Below are 15,600 nucleotides of genomic sequence, written 5' to 3'. Positions count from 1 at the left end.
GGGTGCAGGTGGGTTGGAACACCTGCTTTTGTACACAGGAGGAATCAGATGCACTGAGCAGCTTGTCTGTTCCGGATATGCCGCTGGAGGCAAGCAAGCCGCAAGTTTCTTAGCTGAAAAATCTTAAGGGAAAGTAAATGGGACGCAGACATGTAGAGAGTCAAAATCTAGATATCTGAAACAGGGTTTCAGACTGGAGACTTTCCCAGAGACTGAACTTGGACCTTGTGCATTCAAAACCTGGTGTTCCCTTACTGAGTGACGACCCTGCCTTGCCCGATTCAGTTGAGATATAGAAATTTGGGATACAGAAACCCACACATTTGTACTTAAGAAGCAGAACGTCCAGATCTAAAAAGGGCACAAAGTCCGTCCTCTCTCACACATATAGTTCTCGAGGGCTGCTGCAGACAACCTGTGCTCTTTCAGTAACAGGTAACCCAAGCAACTACTACGCGCATGCTCACCTTTCTCACACGCGACCCCTGATTTTATTCACCATAGACTTTTCTTCTCTCTCTTTCCCCCTTCGTACCTCTAGGACGCTGAGCCGGCCTCTGTGATTGGTCGGGCGCCCTTTCTAAAAGGGGCGGGGAGGGGCCCAACCTCCCGCTTCGCCCTCTCGTTAACCCAATCCACGTTCAGTTCCGGATCTGGGGCCTCCGGAGCGGAAGGTGGCGCTCTCGGAGGTTCCCAACGCCTGCCGGTATGGAGCCTTCTCTGCGGGCGGAGAGATAAGAAGCGACGAGTCGCGGTTTCGAATGCTGGGCTGCTGGAGACTCGGAAGGGGGGAGGGGCAGGGAGTCGAGGAGGAGGAGGCGAAGTTGGGCGGAGCGGCTGCCTGGGCGTCCTCCCCTTCCTCGGGGCCCCGCCGCAGAGAGCGCGAGCGGGGCTGGGCTGGGCTATAGGCTAGCGGCGGCAGCGGCGGCGGCTGGAGCAGGGGCCGAGGAAGGAAGGAAGGGCTGGTGGCCGCGCTGCGCTCTGCCCGCCATGGCGATCCGCAAGAAGAGCAGCAAGAACCCGCCCGTGCTCAGCCATGAGTTCGTCGTGCAGAACCACGCGGACATTGTCTCCTGCATGGCCATGGTCTTCCTGCTGGGGCTCATGTTCGAGGTGAGGAAGGAGGACCAGGGCGCCCAGGAGGGATGGGGGGGAGGCGAGGGGAGCTGGCTCCTTCCTACGGTCAAGCAGGCGCCTCGTTAGGGAGCGAGGTCCGCTTCTCCCCGGCCTCTGCCAGCGCGGCGTGGGGAAGAGACTGGTTTCCAACGGGGACAAGCTTCTAGTCCCTGCCGTCGCCGTCCCTCCCGCTTCCTCTTTCCCTTCTAGTGTGTGTAAAGAGAGGAGGGGAGTGGTGTGGCGATTGCGTGTATACTAAGTGTATCCACAAACCCATTCATCGCCGTCCAAATGCTGCCAGCAACATGGTCGTGGGGAGCTGGAGTTCCTCCCTGGCCGCAAACCTGTGTGGGTCTTAGAAAGGATCCTGCGTGGCGTGGGTGGTGGAGGGGGAGAGGACACGGAGTTGGGTGATTAAGGCAGCGGCTTCCTCCACCCACCCACCCACCCGCCCCGCCCCGGGAAACATCTGGCAGGCTTTTCGGTCCTTCCTCGAGCCGTTAGCCTTGGCAGACGGAGAGTGTGGGGTGGTGGGAAGCCAGCAGGTCCTTGTGTCAAGGGGGGGCACGAGGGAGGCAGGCGGGTGCGCCTTGTTGTGTCCGCGTCAGCAGTTGCTGTTGTGGGTTTGCGCGGAGGAGCAGCTGGTAGGTAGCCCGAGCGGTGCATCATCCTGCGAGCAGGAGCTGCCGCCCTTCCCCGGCAGATGTGGCTGCCTCCGTCCTCAGTCAAAGTCTGCTGGGCCTGACATCTGTCTCTCATGCCCCCCCGCCCCCACATACACACTCGTTTCTCCTTTGGGGGAGCCGGGTGTGCTCCACACCCACTTCAGCTCCGTCTTGCCGAAATGCAGACCTGCAGCGCTGAGCATCCTAACCAGGGAGTAAGCCACACGGAGCACAGTAGTGGGGCTTACTCCTGAGTAAGCCTGCACATAGCATCCCGCTGTCGGAGAGGGGAAGTAGGTACAGCCCCCGTCGCTTTTGCTGCCTCCAGGGTTTCCGAAGCGGAGCAACCGCCGCAGTGTAAACGGGGTTTTCGGAGTGTGTGGCGAAAGAGCCTCCGCCGTGCACGCCTCTCTGACCGGGTTGTGCGCTTGCTTGCTTGCTTGCTTGCCTGGCTGCCTGCTGAGTAGTTCCTGGTCTCGTCAAGGTTACGTGGCACTCGGAGCTGGAGCACTATGGGGAGGGCGGGGAGACTCGACGTTTTTGGAGACGGGAGGTGCTGGCAGGGTGTGCGAAGCGGGGAGCGCGCAGAGACAGATTTGGCTCCCGTTGCCTGGGCTAAGGGGAGGGGAGAGGGCGCGCAGTCCTTTGTGTGCAACGGGCAGAACTACAAGCCCCATGAGGCGCTGCGGGAAGCGGCTCCTCCCCTCCTCTCGGCTCCAGGGAAGGTGAGCTGGACGGTGACGTGTACATAGAGCGAGCCCCACCGCCCGCCTTCCGAGCGTGGCGGTCGCTTGCAGTCGTTGGTCGCAGCCAGATGGGGTTGCCTGGCGCCCCTCCAGATAGGGGATGCGACACGTGTCAAGGTGTGTGCATGCCATGGCTCTGGATTAGAACCTGGGAAGGGGAAGATGTCCTTGAAATAGTTAAATAACTGTCTTATAAAAATATTTATATACTGCTATATCATTTAAAAAAAAACATATGAAAGCAATAAAACATGAAACTGAGCTTATTAGCCCCAGAGCTTAATGAGGGTATGGAAGACTTAAGCAGTTGAGTGACTTGCGCCAGAGCAGTTTTAAATGGTAGTGCTTCTTTGTAAAGTATTTGAGCGCTGTAACTTTAAGGCTCTGTTGAAAACCTGCTTCAGTAGCTGCTGCCCCAAGTTCTGATGACACTTTGGAGGAAAGTAGCCTGAGGAGCAGATGCACTTTTATAAGCATGTATGCAAATGCCATTCTAAAATAGTTGTCCTTGGTTTTCCATGCAGTACATTGGTAAAAAGTAATGTGTCTAGCATTTTTCTTTCTTGAAGCTAAAGATTGCAGCAGTTTATGTTCTTTCTATACCAGCTTGCCCATAAGTGATGTCCTGAGGCAATTTTTGTTGGGAACAGCTGTTTTAAAAGTGGCATGAGCAGTTATGTGTTCTCAGCAGTGCATTTGCTTGCGTTATTTGGACAGCCACAAGCTTATAAGTAGCCACTCATCTGGGCCACTGTGGCAAGCCTAGTTAGGCTTGCATATAGATAACAGCCAACAATAGGAATGTATTGGCAAGAAGATTGGGGTAGGGGACTGAAATATCTGTTGGTTTTATAGGTAATCTTGAGTTACTGGGTATATTTGTTGAAATAGTAAAGAATTGTGGAAATAACCAGTCTTCTGTGACCCATTGTCCTAGTTTGATGTCATTTCTTTTGTAATGGCTTCAGCTACACAAATAAATAATAATTGTAATAATAATGTTATTTTCCTTGCTTCTGAGTAGGCATGGTTAGGGTTGTGCTGTTAGTATGTTTAGAATTTCATCCTTGGTGTGTTCTTTGTAGAAATAATTTTATTTAATTGGGTTTTGCTTCATTTCAGGTTACAGCAAAAGCAGCTGTTGTCTTTGTTACACTTCAGTACAATGTTACCATCCCTGCCACAGGTAAAGCTCTAAAAAATATTTAAGCATTTGTCCTAGATAGAAAAGGAATACTGACTCACTGCTAATATATTACCATATCATCTAATAGGCTAGTCCTAAAACATGCTACACTAGCAAACACTGTACTAGTGGAACAGCTGAAGAATGACAAACATCAGCGCAATTTTTCCATGTCAGTTCACCAGTAATGATGTTTGCTTTGTGACCTATAGGCTAGTTTGAATGTATCACCAAGCCATGGCTTGGTGCAACATGTATGAGTCTTGAAAGGCTGTAGAATTTCCCCTCCCTTCCCCACTCATCACATATCATTATTTCATCCCTTCCTTCCTGATTTGCAGCAAATCATAGTTTGTCTTTCCTCCAGCAACATGGTTTACACTTACTCCCTGCAAACAAGAATCAGAAACAATGGATCAGAAACCACAAACCCAGGGAGGGAATCATGAATGCCGGAGGAAAAAGGGGCACACATATGCAACGGTCCTGCTTCCCCTGTTACTCTAGCACCAAACCACAGTTTTGCATTGTCTTACCCTGCCTATTGTCAATATGATCTTAGCTCTGGGTGGAAACTAAGTTTTCCTTGCTGTGCTGCTCTTAAAGATAAATAAGATTTTGAATCTGGTGACTGAAATAATAAAGGCATGATTTGTTCCAACATTTTAGCATACTGCATATATTGTAATTTAGACATTTACTTGCATTAACTAATGCTGTGTTAGTGGAGAAGTAAATAACAAACTAGCCCTTGCAGTCTTCATTAAACTTGAAATAACTCTTTAATTTCTTCAGTTCCAATTTCAGATTAGGAGCGGGTTGGTAAAATAAGTGTATATTTAATGCTGTCTTTTCTTCTCTTAGAGAAACAATCTACAGAAACAGTCACATTGTATCACTATGGCATCAAAGATTTGGCTACGGTTTTCTTCTACATGCTGGTTGCAATAATCATACATGCTATCATTCAAGAATATGTGTTAGATGTAAGTATTGTCAGGGCAATATTGAGTATTGCTACAGTGGTATTTGATTGAGTGTATGGATGTGTTGTCAATGTGAGTCCTGGATTTGGCTTCGCATGACAGATAACTTCATATGAAAGCTGTTACTCAGATCAATAACACAGATTCCTTTTCTTTTAGAAAATTAACAGGAAGATGCACTTTTCCAAAACAAAGCACAGCAAGTTCAATGAATCTGGACAACTCAGTGCGTTCTACCTTTTCTCCTGTGTTTGGGGAACAAGCATTCTTGTCTCTGTGAGTATCTCACTTGTACATACTCAAGCTGCAATTCTGTATCACTTAGTAGGAATGAGCCCCATTGATCTCAAATGGGACTAACTTCTCCATAGACCTGTAGTTAGTTTAGTCTTAACCATAAAGGGTATTTGACATGTTTATTTCTTATTTTCAGGAGAATTATGTAGCTGACCCAACATCACTCTGGCGGGACTATCCACATACATCATTGCCGTGAGTTTATCAGAGTTGCGGGGTGGGGCATGTGTCATATAGTTTCTTTAACTTGTCCCAGGGTGTTAAATCAACCAGCAACTTGCTTGCAGGTATTTCAAGTTCTTTTCTTCAAACAAAAGCCTGCTCTCCTGGTCTTCTGTTGTCAATTCCAAGCATGTTGTTCTTTCATAAACGTGTGACTGGTAGTTTCCATCCTACCATTAGTTCTTAATCTCTATAGAAAACAGATATGACTCCATTGTAACACCTAATTTAAACAAGTTCTTATTCGAGAGCTATTTCAATATCTTTGACCTTTTCCATGCTGTATTGTAGGTTCCAAATGAAATTTTTTTACATCTCCCAACTGGCATACTGGTTGCATGCTTTTCCAGAACTCTATTTCCAGAAGACAAAAAAAGTAAGTCCACCTTTAGTTTCATGTTCAGAAGCCTCTAAAAATATGTGTACAGTGGTACCTTGGGTTAAGAACTTAATTCGTTCTGGAGGTCCGTACTTAACTTGAAACTGTTCTTAATCTGAAGCACCAACTTTAGCTAATGGGGCCTCCTGCTGCCGCCGCGCCGCCAGAGCACAATTTCTGTTCTCATCCTGAAGTAAAGTTCTTAACCCGAGGTACTATTTCTGGGTTAGTAGAGTCTGTAACCTGAAGCATATGTAACCCAAGGTACCACTGTATATATTTTAAAGACTTAATTAGCTGGTAGGAAAGAAAAGTAAATTCTTCTAAAAGCAAACTCTTTGCTCATGGCAATGCTTTAAGCAAGGTTGTTGCCTAGTTCTGTATATCTTACTGTCAACATTTGTAGCATTCTCCCACACTGTACTTGGGTCTTCTGAGAGGTAGGGAAGATTTCTGGGAGTTACTTTTCCAAGGGACTTTGCTTTTACCTGGATATACAGGTTGATTCACAATGAAGTATACAGTTTCCATTTATAGCAAATGGAAACTGCATACTTCATTATGTATCACCCTGTATTTCTAATGATTAGGCTGGAACCCCATGCAGCAGGTGTTGAAAACCTTTGGCCATGTTTGCTAGGGCTAATGGGAGTTCAGCAGCATCTGGAGAGCCAAAGTTTCCTTACTGCTATACACATTTATCTAGGAATTAAGTGCCAGTGAACTTAGTGGGACAAGTGAATAGACATGCCTAGGAGTCTTTTGTTAGTTAGGAACACTAAACTGCACCTGGGAAACCTACCATACTTTTCCATGTATAAGACTAGGCTTTTTTACTTTTAAAATAAGGTTAAAAATCTGGGAGCGTCTTATACACGGATAGTGCATATGCCCATTTTCTAAATTTGGGGTCCCCAAAAGTAGGGGGTGCCTTATACATGGGTGCATCTTATACATGAAAAAATACGGTTAGTTGCTGAACTGCAAACCTCTGAAGGCTGTGTCGCTGCCTTGCTAAGCTCCAAAATGGTGAGGCCCAGCACAGAACCAAGGTTTAGCCTCTACGGGCAACAGCAGCAGCACACACCCATCCTCCAGCATAGTCACGAAGCTTTCATTTCCTTTTTTAAAGTAACCGCAGTCATTTCCCCCTCTTTGCATATTGCAGTGGCTGTCAGCTCTGGTTTATGATGATCTCGATGCAGAACAGCTGCATGGTATAAACGTTTACAACTTTCAGCATTGTAATCAGCCTTATTAGCAGCTACCAGGGCAAATACAGTGAGATCTTTCTCATTTCCTGCTAACAAAAATTAATTTTCTGCTTGGTTGAACAGTTCATGGTTTGAATGATAATAAGAGTAATTTGGTCATTATGTTCCGAAAGATGGCAGGTTAGCAAACAGTGAATAAGGTCTTGTATGACCACAATATATCAGTGTGCGGTTTTTACCATTTATCCAAGGGTAGTGTTGCAACATCCAGTGAATAGTTGGAGCAGCACTGGTACATTTATTATTCTTAGGTGGCAAAGTGTCTGGCCTGTTGCAATTTGAAACCTAGACGTGGGGAACTGAGGATTGCATATTGTAGAAATCTTACTACCATGCAAATCTTCTACATTTATTCTTATTTTTGCACACATAGAAACATGTTTGTATGTATTTTAAGCATTTGTGAAATAAATCAAGCGGAACATTTATTTTAAAGATTTGAGTAAGATTTCAGGGTACTAACAAACTCTAGGATCAGCTATTAGAAACAGAATAGTATAAGACAAGAAATGGTTGTCCGGATTGGGTAATGTCCAGAAACTGGTGAATGTATTTAAGTTATGAGAACTCCCTGCAGAACTGATAAAGCTGTGGCTTTTTCATAGGAAGACATTCCTCGCCAGCTTGTTTACATTGGACTCTATCTTTTCCATATCGCTGGAGCTTATCTGTTAAAGTAAGTGACTTACTTGTTTTGCTGCCATACAGAGCCCCTTAGAGAGGATGGGGTGGGGTTAAATTCAATAATAAATAACTAATTTGATAGTGAAACACAGTATCAAGTGTTCAGATACTGCAATCCAACATACATTACACTGTACCCTGTAAAATGACTGTAGAAGTCCACTAGGTGTTTACAAATTTCCTTGTCCCCTAGAAAAGCTTGTATTTAAATTTTGAAACATCAAGGGGTTTTTTTTGTGTGTGTGAAAATATATATATATCCAGAGCTGCTTCAGCAGATAATCAATTTAAAATTGCCAGTAAAACATTAAAATCAATAAGACAGTCAAAGTACAAAGACCAGGAGAATTCGGAACAGTTGCCATCAAGGACACCTGCCCTTAACTGTTCTAGGACAGAGTTATGTTCTCGTTGTTTGGCAGAAGGGTGATAAAGGCAGAGCTGGGCGGGCTTCCATCAGGAAGGTGTTCTGTAACTGGCACCACAACTGAGCAAACCTATCCTTCACACCTATGAACTGTGCCTTGGATGGCTAGGGAACCAAAAGGCATGCATCAGATTTTCATTCTGATGATCTGCATCACTGAGGGATCTATACTGCTGTAAAACATGTGTGTATATTCCTGGGCCTGTTTGAAAGCGGACATAGGAAACTGTCACTGAGCCCTGAATTCCTGTGCCAAATTTAATTAATGCAATGCCAAATGAGTGGGTTTAATCAAAGACATTGCGTCCCTCTACCAACTAGAAACTTCTTTCCTTTCATTTTTGTTCTTACAGTTTGACCCACCTTGGCCTTGTTCTTCTTGTGCTACATTACTTTGTGGAGTTTCTGTTCCACATCTCCAGGCTGTTTTACTTCAGTGACGAAAAATATCAGAAAGGGTAAGTACTTTACGGTAACTTCCAACCTTTAAAAATATGTCTGGAAATGCAACTTCAAATTAATGCTTGAATGTGTACAGTTAACATTGGGCTGCTTCAGCAAATGCTCCCTGTTCTTCTGTACATTAAAAGAACATCTAATAATAATAGAGATAGTTTTAAGTTCTCTGTTTAAGATAAAAATTGAAGTCTGCAAGCAAATATCTGGCTGATTACTTCAGGTACACAGACTTTGGCCTGACTTACCTGTGTATCTCTTGGTCAGGTGCACCCCTCACCTCTTTCTCCTACATTTTCTTCACTTCTGACACCATGTTCCAGGCACTTCTCACTGCCTTGATCTTGCCACCTCCTGCCCTCAAGGATCAGTCCAGCTTAGCCAGATATATTCCTTCCTTTCCCCTCTGGCATAAAGACAACTTGCTGTTCAGTTACAAAGCCTTCATTACCTTCAGTACAACCACAGAATTCCTATGCACAAAACAGTTACCAATTACTTCTTGCGACTGGTGTGCATTCAGATGCACATACAAACACTCCCCCGACCTGGAATAGCTTCATTAGTTTTGAAGAAAGGACTTGACCAGCCTGTTTTTAGAAGATTTATATATCCACATTGAACAATTCCTTAATGTAGAAGCTATTTGAAGCTTAGATGGCTTCACACATTTTTCTGAGCCCTCAGAGATGGAAGAAGTATCACAGAAGAGCCCACCACATTGTATCCTCTAGAATGCCTTCCTGGATGTGTGAGAAGGGACAGTGTTCTGGCTTAACGGTGTTCTGAAATGTATGTGTGAAGTCAAGTACTTTTGGCCCATGACACCTTAATATTCAACACGTATGCTAATCATATCTGCCTCTGAAATAATTGCTGTAAGTAGTACAATGAATGGATGGAATTCTACTGAGGGGCAGTAATAATATGTTCACAGCTGGTCTCTTCCCTCTAGGTTTTCAATCTGGGCCGTCCTTTTTGTTTTGGGAAGACTTCTGACCCTGATTCTTTCCGTCCTTACTGTTGGATTTGGCCTTGCCAGAGCAGAGGATCAAACATTGGATTTTAGTACCGGAAACTTCAATGTGCTGCCCATCAGGTATGAGACGACAGGCACAGCTTCATAGTTAGAGGCGGTGAAACTTCATGAGTTGTTTGGGGAGCACTTTCCTAAAAGCATCTGGTGGGCTTCTGTCTGAAAGAAGAGGCTGCATCAGATGAACAGCTGGCAGGCTTCTTCTGTGGTGCTTTAAAGTCATAGGTTCATGTCAATGAGACTTGTTTGAGTAGTCTGCTTTTGGATGAACTGGCTTTACCTAGAACTTGTACAATTCCCAGTTAATCAGCATTTGCATAAACCAGGGGAAGGCGGGATGGGAAGCCTTCCAGAAGCTGCATTCCATTGGTGGGCAGGGCGAAAGACAAAAAGTGGGTGGGACTAGAGCCACAAGTGGGTGGAGCCATGGCTGAGGCTCTTAATTTGTGTGTTCTACATCGCATCTGCCCCATCTCTCACCCTCTGTCAAGGCAAGCAAGAATTGTTTTCGTGGTTTAGGGACACATGCCAGCCAGGCAAAAATGAAGAGGACACAGGGCAATGTTGTTGGTGAGGGGTGGAGGGGTATCCCAAAGACAGGGTACAGAGGTCTGGAGGGTCATATTTGGCTCCTGTCAAAAAGTTATTTTTAATTTATTTCATGAACTTTATAGTATAGTTGTTATTATTATAATAGTTAAGCTTTATTATTAAAAAAACCTCAAAGTGGTTTACAAAAAGATAAAACATTAAAATCATGAAAAATTCACAACCATACTTTTAAAACATACAAAAGTTAAAACAGTAAAACAGATTAAAATTACCTCGCTCTATGCAGGATTAGGGTACGTTAAGGGTGAATTTAGGTAATTAGCTGAGATGTAGAACTATAAAAATAGTAAATAAGAACTTTCCTTGTGTACATGTTTTGCAGAATAAAATGTGATGTAAAACATGCTGTTAAAAATGTGTGGTGTGCACTGCCTGTCTTTTCAGGAAACGTTTCTTTTTGTAGTTCAAGCATAAATCCTTAAATTTAAACACTTGAGCATGTTGACCACCTGATGATGTTGGTCCCACTCCTTCACATTGAGGGTAGATGTTTAGGGTCTATCTGTGATGACCCCAGAAAGTGTCGAAACCATTCCACAAAGAATTTTGGCTCAGTTTCAGTATGAATTTCAGCTTCTAGTTACATAGTACCGTGACTATATTTATAGTTCCTGGAAGGATGTTGTTTCAGTGAGCTGCAGATCATGGGCTGCTGTTTATCTAGCCACATAGTGTATGTCACTGATAACTAAGTGTGAAATATCTTCATCTAGATCCAAGTACAAAAAGTGTCGCCCTCCTGGTTAGAGAATTGGATGTTATCATCTTTGTCATAATACATACATTTTATTTGTATGTTGCCTTTCCACAGTTCAAACCATGCAGACAAACCCCACAGACAAAACCCGAGACCAAGAGTCTGTTCAGCAGCCTCAGCTTTTGTAGCTGGAGTCAGTCAGGGCCTTGCCTTCCCAGGCCAAGTGGGAAAAGGCCTTCAAGGCAGGGAGCAGGTCTTCCAGGACTCCCAGCCAAGTGTAGTTTAGTTATTGCATGGGAACGACAGAATTTGCCAATTTCAGAACATGCTTTTCAGTCTATGCATTCCTATTGTGTTATTACCTTGTTAAATTCCTGAAGCTTTGCTATGCTTCCATTAAACCTAATCTCTCTGGGCTTTTTATGTACTTTCCTAGATAACAAGGAAATAAAAGGCTTGATAAATGGCCAAGAAACATCCTGCCCAGTGGGAACAGTTTTCCTGATGCTTCTCATTTCCGGATCTTCAGGAATCCTAGTACAGTAATCTGTCTTCTCTTTGTAGAATCAGCGTACTGGCATCTATCTGTTTCACACAGGCCTTTATGATGTGGAAGTTCATCAATTTCCAGCTGAGAAGGTGGAGAGAACATTCTTCACCTCCCCAACCAGTGAAAAAGAAGTTTGCAACAGCTAAAAGCAAGCCTTCTAAAAAAGAAAGAGGTTTGTATTTCAGTCCTTTACCCTGTACAGTTTTGGTGGAGGGGGAAATGAAACAAGTTCCACAAGACACTGAGGAACCTTGTTACCAGTGACGCTTAAGCCAATACTGCGTTCCCTGAATTCAGGGGCAGTGGTACTAATTTCTCACATAACCAAGTATTGGTGAGACAGATTCATTGGGAGATAAAATTAGCTTCCCACAAAGAATCCTGGGAACTTTCATTTGTTAGTGTTCTCCTAACAAGTCTCAGCACCCTTTGCAAAACTGTGGCTCCCCTGGTTCCTTGGGGGAAGCCATGACTGTGAAAAGTGGGTGGAAGAATGCTTTAAATGTATGGTGCGGGTGTGTCACACATAGCATCTTTCACAGTATTCTGTCTCTGGAAGGAGCTCTTGTCTCTTTTCATTTATCTTCTTGCCCTGGGTTAGTGATCACAATTGCAGAGTGTAGACAGTCCACAAGCTTTAGTGGTGATCTTAATTTACTGCATCTTTTAGCGGCGCATAAAGGATGAGAGGTCTCTGCAAGTAAAGCAGGAAGTTTCTAATGTCAGAATTCTGGCTAAGTTATTTATTTACTGGATTCCTGCCCTTCGTCGTAAGATCTCAGGGGTGGATCACAGAATGGTTGGCACTCGTTCAGTAGCACTCCACTGCTCAAGCCCCAATTCTTTTTTATATTATTTTTAGATTCTTGGGTTGCATGCAGTCATGAAAGTGCTGAAGATTAGACATACGGAGTAATTACCTAGTTTCACTCGTTGACTCTTAAATTTATTATGTATATTTTTGTTACTGGTGCATCTTACTGTTTGGGGTTTTTAATTGCATTGTAAGCTGACCTGGGATGGAAAGTTAAGAAGAGCAGGAAAGTGGTAACCAAGTGCCCCCCTAGGCATTCATTGCCTGCTGGATCTTCTGTAAATGACATAAATTACAGGGCTTTACCTATTTGAAAATCTAGATTTTTTATTGTGTTTATATTTCCTCTTCACAATTGCGAAGTAGGATATGGTGAGAGTTGGTGACAGGCCCAAGATCACCCAGCAAGCTTCATGACAGACTGAGGAGCCTCTAATTCAGTGCTTCCCAAACTTGGGTCTCCAGTTGTTTTGAACTACAACTCCCATCATCCCTAGCTAGCAGGACCCAGTGGTCAGGGGTGGTGGGAATTGTAGTCCGAAAACAACTGGACACTCAAGTTTGGGAAACACTTCTCCAAGTCTACCCACTTCTAGGCCAATGCTCTAATTCTTGGCGGCAGCCCTCAATGGTGTTTTTCAGATAGTGTGGCCTTTCTGCCAAGCATAGAATACTATTGTAGCTATTTGTCCTAAGCCACTCTGGGCACTATTAACATATATCTGTATCGGGTGTGGGGACGCGGGTGGCGCTGTGGGTTAAACCACAGAGCCTAGGACTTGCCGATCAGAAGGTCAGCGGTTGGAATCCCTGCGATGGGGTGAACTCCCGTTGCTCGGTCCCTGCTCCTGCCAACCTAGCAGTTCAAAAGCACGTCAAAGTGCAAGTAGATAAATAGGTACCGCTCCAGCGGGAAGGTAAACAGTGTTTCCGTGCGCTGCTCTGGTTCGCCAGAGTCATGCTTAATCATGCTGGCCACATGACCCAAAAGCTGTATGCAGGCTCCCTCGGCCAGTAAAGCAAGACGAGCGCCGCAACCCCAGATTCAGCCACAACTGGACCTCATGGTCAGGGGTACCTGTACCTTTACCTTTACCTTTATATCGGGTGTGAGGAAACTTTGGCCTACCAGATGTTGCTGGACTGTCAAGTCCCATCAGCCCCAACAAGCAATACCAATGACTAGGGATGATGGGATGTGTAGTCCAAAAATATATGGTGAGTCAAAGGTTCCCCACACCTAACTTGTATGGTGAATGTTATTTTTGAAAATCTGGTTGTAATATAAAGTTGTTTGGACATAATTTTACCATTTCTTCTAAAGCTGCTGTGGGATATGGGATGCTATACAAAATCGACCTTTGGTCTGATTCAGCAGGGCTAGTCTTGTATTGTTTTAAGTTCGGCTTTCTACTAAATGAATAATATATATTTAAATGCTTTCTAGATATGGTACCTAGAAAAGAGCTTAACAATGTATATTGTCTTATTTTTAGAAAATGGAATAAATGGAACATTAACCTCAAATGGAGCAGACTCGCCTCGCAGCAGGAAAGAAAAATCCTCTTAAAACAGAACTTTATTAAGTTAATTTACTAATATCCCCAAAGAGAACTGCTTTTTACTTTGGAAAGTCCTTCAGCACCCGAGTTCCTATGGTTAACAAATAAAATAAAATTAATACTTTTTTGTTATTGCTACCATAACGTTTGTGCAGCTTTTTAAACTGAAAAAGGGGGCCACATTATTTTTTTAGTATCTTTGAAAATGTTGTGAGTGTTAATTGGAATCCACTTGCCAAAATCAGTGATACAATCTGCCATTCCTTCCAGCTTTACAGTGATGAATCTAGTCCATTCCAAAAAAGACAATATGAAATTCCTGTTTAAGGAGAAATTGAACATTTAAATAAAATAGTAATGCCTTTTTTTTTTTTAGATATTCTCTTAACACTTAGGTGTATATTTTGATTTTACAGTTCTGAACAGAATTTGTAAACTACCAAAATAATCCTTGTTACTTTGTAGACAATCTCTACCATGATTCAAGAAATTCCCTTATTAAAACACAGTTGGACTGATTGAAATGTTGCTGTGTATGTATATTGTCAAGTATACTGTGAGTTTTGTTGCCATCAGAACTTCCATCAGCATGTCTGGATAGCCAGTGACAAAACACTGCGAGTACATTATTGATTGCTGCTGAACAGCTCATGTGGCATCCTCCTGGTTTACATTCACAAATTCCTGAATTTGAAGGCTTCCTGTGAAGATACCACAGCTGCTTTGCTCCTCTTCCCTGGTGGTTTTTCTGCTGTGCCATGGTGAGCTAAGTCATAGTTTGGTTTCTTGTCTCATCCAAATCCAGACTCATGGTTTATCTCTTTCCTGACTAACCACAAGTTTGTTTTATGGCTTGTGGTTTGTCAGGGAGAAGCTAAACCACAGGACTGGATGTGGACAATGCACTAAGCCAAACACACCAGCAAAGCAGCTACAACACCCTTTTCCTGGTGCCTACACACCAACCAGGGCATCGGATCTCATTCTGCCAAGCCATATTCAAGTGTGCCCTTGAAAGCATGTTGAGACAGGAGCGAGCATCACACACTACTAGCCCCAGTCACACTGGTCTCCCATCTCCACCAGCTGCAGCCTCAGATCTTTGGGTGGAATGTCTGAAGGCAGGAAATGGCTAAACTGTTAAAGGTCCAGGTAAATATATGCATCATTGGTATACGTCAGAAGCTGACTAACAATGGAGCTAGATGCACCTCTGTAGGGAGAGAATTCCACAATTTCGGGCTGACATGGAGACAACCCTTTCCCAGGCTTCCATTTCCTCCTCCCATCCCCCCCAATTCTTAGTGATGGAACTAAAAGAATGCCCAAGAGGATTTATAAAAATGAAGACAATATATTGTGACAGGGCCTAAGTTGTTTAAAGCCCTAAGCATCAGTGTAAGTAAGCACCTTGAATTGGGCTTGGAAACAACTTGACAGCCAGTTCAACTATTTTAAAACAAGGATGATATTAAGTGGAGCCTGGTCACTGCATTTTGGACCGGTTATAAGACGAAGTATGGAATAGGGCAAGTGGTAGCTAGCATGGTGCTCAAAAGAGCCAGTATTGACTCTTCAGAAAGGCGCATTGTAGTGGCTATTTCAGAGTTTTCCTTAATTCAGTGACCTGATGTAACTTTGAAGACACAGTGGTCAAACCGGAGGAACAGCTGCCACCCTGGAAGATCACTGTTTGAGCAGAGGTGTTTGAGTACGTAGTAAGAAAGAGAACAACAGCAGTATCCTGGTTACAATTGGAGGAGATAGAATTGTAGGATAGGCTAGACATAGGGTCCTGGGAGTGACCCTACCATTGGAAGTTGGCTAGGAGTGCATCATTAGAGTAGCTTCCAGCGTTGCTCTTTGGTTAAGGAACAAGTCCTGTCCTCTC

General features: G+C 44.0%; 1 protein-coding gene across 2 annotated transcripts; it reads left to right on the top strand.

The window, feature by feature from the left end:
* Nucleotides 1-822: 822 nt before the first annotated feature.
* On the top strand, nucleotides 823-14,233 carry TRAM1 (translocation associated membrane protein 1). Of its 2 annotated transcripts, none has more exons than XM_081205182.1 (11): nucleotides 823-1,113; nucleotides 3,650-3,713; nucleotides 4,578-4,699; nucleotides 4,859-4,975; nucleotides 5,133-5,191; nucleotides 5,510-5,594; nucleotides 7,477-7,547; nucleotides 8,336-8,440; nucleotides 9,394-9,537; nucleotides 11,348-11,505; nucleotides 13,644-14,233. In XM_081205182.1, exons 1-11 carry the CDS (start codon nucleotides 991-993, stop codon nucleotides 13,715-13,717), a joined length of 1,122 nt encoding a protein of 373 aa, XP_081061308.1. In that variant the 5' UTR covers nucleotides 823-990; the 3' UTR covers nucleotides 13,718-14,233. The 2 variants fall into 2 exon arrangements, with proteins under 2 accessions (XP_081061308.1, XP_081061309.1); XM_081205183.1 differs by lacking the exon at nucleotides 823-1,113 and adding an exon at nucleotides 2,573-2,644.
* The last annotated feature ends 1,367 nt before the right edge of the window (nucleotides 14,234-15,600 follow it).

The sequence above is a fragment of the Podarcis bocagei genome (assembly GCF_964188305.1).
Source record: "Podarcis bocagei genome assembly, chromosome: 8".
Taxonomy (NCBI): Eukaryota; Metazoa; Chordata; class Lepidosauria; order Squamata; family Lacertidae; genus Podarcis; species Podarcis bocagei.
The sequence above is the reverse complement of the archived record's forward strand: the minus strand, read 5'-3'. Positions and strand labels throughout refer to the sequence as shown.